Raw genomic sequence first — 5662 nt, forward strand, 5'->3', positions numbered from 1 at the left:
AAGAAGGCAAACTAACCTTTAAACTAGCAGAATTATATGAACTTCAGAGCAAATATGAAAAAGCAAAAGAACTTTATAAGGAAGCAATGAGCATCATGATAGAAACAGGCGACAGTGAGGGAGAAGCTTTGTGTCATGGAAACCTAGGAACTGTGTATCTTTCCCTCGGTGAATATGCAAAGGCTGAAGAATATCTAAACAACGCACTTGCAATGAAAAAAGAAATTGGTGACAGAAAAGAGGAAGCTACGTGTTATGGAAATCTGGGAACTGTGTATCATTCCCTTGGCGAATATACAAAGGCTAAAGAATATCTAAACAACGCACTTGCAATACAAAGACAACTTGATAACAAAGAAGGAGAGGCCGAGTGTTATGGAAACCTGGGAAGTGTCTCTGAATCTCTTGGTGAATATGGAAAAGCAGAAGAATACCAAAGGAAAGCACTTGCAATAAGAAAAGAAATTGGCGACAGAAGAGGAGAAGCTAAATGTTATGGAAATCTGGGAACTGTGTATCATTCCCTCGGTGAATATGCAAAGGCTGAAGAATATTTAAACAACGCACTTGCAATGAAAAAAGAAATTGGCGACAGAAAAGAGGAAGCTACATGTTATGGAAATCTGGGAACTGTGTGTTATTTCCTCGGTGAATATACAAAGGCTGAAGAATATCTAAACAACGCACTTGCAATACAAAGACAACTTGGCAACAAAGAAGGAGAGGCCGCGTGTTATGGAAACCTGGGAAGTGTCTTTGAATCTCTTAGTGAATATGGAAAAGCAGAAGAATACCAAAGGAAAGCACTTGCAATAACAAAAGAAATTGGCGACAGAAAAGGGGAAGCTACATGTTATGGAAACTTGGGAACTGTGTTTCTTTCCCTCTGTGACTATGCAAAGGCTGACGAATATCTAAACAACGCACTTGCAATGAAAAAAGAAATTGGCGACAGAAAAGAGGAAGCTACGTGTTATGGAAATCTAGGAATTGTGTATTATTCCCTCGGTGAATATACAAAGGCTGAAGAATATCTAAACAACGCACTTGCAATACAAAGACAACTTGGCAACAAAAAAGGAGAGGCCGCGTGTTATGGAAACCTGGGAAGTGTCTTTGAATCTCTTGGTGAATATGGAAAAGCAGAAGAATACCAAAGGAAAGCACTTGCAATAAGAAAAGAAATTGGCGACAGAAAAGGGGAAGCTACATGTTATGGAAACTTGGGAACTGTGTATCATTCCCTCGGTGAATATGCAAAGGCTGAAGAATACCTAAACAACGCACTTGCAATGAAAAAAGAAATTGGCGCCAGAAAAGAGGAAGCTACGTGTTATGGAAATCTAGGAACTGTGTATTGTTCCCTCGGTGAATATACAAAGGCTGAAGAATATCAAAACAACGCACTTGCAATACAAAGACAACTTGGCAACAAAAAAGGAGAGGCCGCGTGTTATGGAAACCTGGGAAGTGTCTTTGAATCTCTTGGTGAATATGGAAAAGCAGAAGAATACCAAAGGAAGGCACTTGCAATAAGAAAAGAAATTGGCGACAGAAAAGGGGAAGCTACATGTTATGGAAACTTGGGAACTGTGTATCATTTCCTCGGTGAATATGCAAAGGCTGAAGAATATTTAAACAACGCACTTGCAATGAAAAAAGAAATTGGCGACAGAAAAGAGGAAGCTACATGTTATGGAGATCTGGGAACTGTTTATCATTTCCTCGGTGAATATACAAAGGCTCAAATATATCACAACAACGCACTTGCGATACAAAGAGAACTTGGCAACAAAGAAGGAGAGGCCACGTGTTTTGGAAACCTGGGGAGTGTCTCAGAGTCTCTTGGTGAATATGGAAAAGCGGAAGAATACCAAAGGAAAGCACTTGCAATAAGAAAAAAAATTGGCGACAGAAGAGGAGAAGCTTCCTGTTATGGAAACCTGGGAGCTGTGTATTATTCCCTCGGTGAATATGCAAAGGCTGAAGAATATCTAAACAACGCACTTGCAATACAAAAACAACTTGGCAACAAAGAAGGAGAGGCTTCCAGTTATGGAATTCTGGGAAGTGTCTCTAAAGCTCTTGGTGAATATGGAAAAGCAGAAGAATACCAAAGGAAAGCACTTGCAATAAGAAAAGAAATTGGTGCCAAACACGGAGAGGCCTGGTGTTATGCAAACCTGGGAAGTGTCTCCCTATCTCTTGGTGAATATGGAAAAGCAGAAGAATACCAATGGAAGGCACTTGCAATAAGAAAAGAAATTGGCGACAGAGAAGGAGAAGCTGAATGTTATGGAAACCTGGGAATTGTGTATCATAACCTGGGGGAATATGCAAAGGCTGAAGAATATCTAAACAGCGCACTTGCACTACTAAGACAACTTGGCCACAAAAAAGGAGAAGCCGCGTGTTATGGAAACCTGGGAACTGTCTCTGAATATGGGAAAGCTGAAGAATACCACACAAAAGCACTTGCAATAACAAAAGAAATTGGCGACAAATACGGAGAGGCCAGGTGTTATGCAAACCTGGGAAGTGTCTTCCAATCTCTTGATGAATATGGAAAAGCAGAAGAATACCAAACAAAGGCACTTGCAATAACAAAAGAAATTGGCGACAGAGAAGGAGAAGCTGGATGTTATGGAAACCTGGGAAATTTGCTTCGTTCTCTTGGTAAACATCCTGAGGCTAAACAGTATCATGAGAAGGCACTTGCCTTGAGTACAGAGATCAATAACATAAGTGCAGAGGCTACGTGGTACCTTCAACTTGCGTACGACGTCATTTCAGAAGGAAATAAAGGTTCACAACATGAAATACAATCTAATCTCTTTGCAAGCATTAGCAAGTGCGAGAAAATGCGAAGTTTTCTCGGATGCAATGACCAATTTAAAATATCGCTTTTAGAAGACCGAAGTCGTCCCTATCATTTACTCGCCGCAATGCTTTGTGCTACAGGAAAGGACAGAGATGCAGTTTGTGTTCTAGAACTTTCACGAGCCAGAGCTCTGGCAGACTTAATCTCCGTTCAGCATTCTGCTCAACAACAGTTATCAGTTAATCCGCCGTCATGGGCTGATATTGAAAGGATCCTGAAGAAAGAAAGCAACTGTAGCTGTCTATACATTTCATATCTTGAGCAATTGATGTTTTTGTGGGTCTTGAAAGGAAACAAACCAATACATTTTTGCAAAATAGACGTCAACGAATGTTTTGTTAACAAGGGATTGAGGAGAAATGCTGATCAGGTTTTTAGTGAAGAGAGCTTTAGAGGGTTGAATGTTCTTTCTGCTCAAGATCAGTGCGAAGATAGATCATTGTCGTTTTTGAAAGCCAACGACCCAACACCAGAACCAGCCGAGGAAGGAAGCTTGACAGTTTACCGCCCAGTAGAGGAGGAAGAAGAGGAAAACATGGAACCCCTTCCCACCCTAGCCGAGCGTTACAAAATGATCATCGCTCCTGTGGCTGACTTTATTGACCAACCTGAACTTGTGATTGTTCCCGATCGCGTCTTGTACAAAGTTCCATTTGCAGCTTTAATGGATGAAAGTGGAAATTACTTATCAGAGGCTTACAGGATCCGCATTATTCCATCTTTGACGACTCTCGGGCTCATGCAGGACAGTCCAGCAGATTATCACAGTCAGACCGGAGCACTAATAGTGGGCGATCCAGACGTTAGGAACGTGTTTTACAAGGGACACTTTGGGGAACTTTGCCGTTTGCCATCTGCCAAAGAGGAAGCGGAGATGATCGGACAACTGATCGGAGCTGAGCCTTTGTTAAGGAAGCAAGCAACTAAGGACGCGGTTCTTCAGAAAATACACTCTGTAAGTCTGATTCATTTTGCTGCTCATGGTGATGCCGAAAGAGGAGAAATTGCTCTTGCTCCTAAAAGCTCAATTAAGCCGGGGACTGCAACCGAGAAAGACTACCTGTTGACAATGGCTGACATTTCACGAGTTCAACTGCGTGCAAAACTTGTAGTACTCAGCTGCTGTCACAGTGCACGAGGGCATGTTAAAGCTGAGGGAGTTGTTGGAATCGCTCGAGCTTTCTTAGGATCCGGTGCACGCTCAGTGTTGGTGGCCCTGTGGGCCATACCAGACGAAGCAACAAAGAAACTGATGAGTCGTTTCTATGAGCACCTTGTTCGTGGAGAAAGTGCTAGTGAGTCTCTTCACCAGGCCATGAAGTGGATGAGAAATAATGACTATCCTGATATTAGGGACTGGGCGCCATTCATGCTGATTGGAGATAACGTGACGTTTGATTTCCGAAAATAAAGGTAGCTTTTACTATTGCCTGATTTCATACCGTGGGGGTCTGGATACGAGTCTGTGTATTATGGGTTATGGGACTCAACACCCACATAGCCGGAAAGAGCACACCGCACTTTACAACATTTCCAAGTTTGGTGTTAATCAAGCTAATATTAGGAAAGATACAGCCATTCAAAAACTCCAAATTTTACTGAGAAATGTATGGAACGCCGGACGTGTGTCCGGCGTTCCATACATTTCTTAGTAAATTTTTAAGTTTTTGAATGGCTGTATCTCGCCTAATATTAGCTTGATTGACACCAAACTTGAGGATGTTGTAAAGTTCGATGTGCTCTTTCCGGCTACGTGGGTGTTGCGTCCCATAACCCATAATACACAGACTCGTACCCAGACCCCCACGGTATGAAATCAGGCAATGGAGTGATATTATTAGGGGTGCTGAATGAATTATTCAATTTAATCCAACAATTATTTATTATTTATTGTCATTTATTCCAACAACGGAATTGGTAAAAAAGAGTTGTGATAAGGTCATTTTGTGCTTATAATGCGTGTGGAAGACCCAGGAAATAGTCCAGTTGTCGACTTCCCGATCACATGATTGCACAGCAGTCTGTTGTAAGGCTGTTTGCTGGGTTCTGTGTTTCGATGTATACCGAGAATAATTAGGTTTGATTTTTATCAACCTGAAAGTCGACTAATGGACATGTTCATTAAGTTTGTGCTGTTGTTATCAGTCCAACTATTCGTTTAGGAAACAACCTGGTCCCTTTAATCGCTATGCCCTCCCCTTTCGTTAGTTACGCACAAGGGGGAAAATTTTGTCCAAGAAAGACAGCTTGTAATATTGACCCTAAAACCGATTACGTTTGTCATTTTCAGGTGTGACTTATCGTGACCGATGAATACCTAACAAGTTGGAACTTGGCAAGAGGACATCAGTACATCTAACAGTAAACCAAAGAGGACTTTGAACACTCAATCACTTGAACTGAAGGCAATAACTATCAGACTCTTATTACTAAGAATTAATTTTATTGTCTGGTTGGAAAGTTATGTAACCTTGTCAGCAAGCAGCTTCAGCTTGGCCAGCATGAAATAGATAACGGTCTCTCTAGATTCAAGAGCAGACTATTTTACAATCACGTGATGAGTTTAGCGCTGTTAGGAAATTTTTTCCTGGAAGGAGGACCCCATATAGTAAATCAAAATGGGTCATCGTCCTACCCTTTAGGAGTCTAAAATGGGGTTGTAATTTGGTACCGTCACCACTAACAGTTCTCAAAATTTGCACAGTCAAATTTGTTGTTTTTCTGTCTTAGAAGGTGTAAATAAGGTCGAGACATTGGTTTTTCAGACTTTCACAAATGAAA

General features: G+C 41.3%; 1 protein-coding gene across 1 annotated transcript in view; it reads left to right on the plus strand.

Annotated features, from left to right (window-relative positions):
- Window positions 1–5310, plus strand: part of LOC146472448 (uncharacterized) — a 5685-nt gene extending 375 nt beyond the window's left edge. Inside the window, exons 1-2 of the mRNA XM_085119807.1 lie at window positions 1–4294; window positions 5172–5310. The exon at window positions 1–4294 is cut by the window's left edge and continues 375 nt beyond it. Coding sequence (XP_084975933.1) covers window positions 1–4292 — 4292 coding nt within the window. The 3' untranslated portion in view covers window positions 4293–4294; window positions 5172–5310. The remainder of the gene's footprint in view (window positions 4295–5171) is intronic.
- Window positions 5311–5662: the final 352 nt, after the last annotated feature.

The sequence above is a fragment of the Pavona decussata genome, unplaced genomic scaffold, assembly GCF_977016875.1.
Source record: "Pavona decussata unplaced genomic scaffold, jaPavDecu1.1 SCAFFOLD_100, whole genome shotgun sequence".
Taxonomy (NCBI): domain Eukaryota; kingdom Metazoa; phylum Cnidaria; class Anthozoa; order Scleractinia; family Agariciidae; genus Pavona; species Pavona decussata.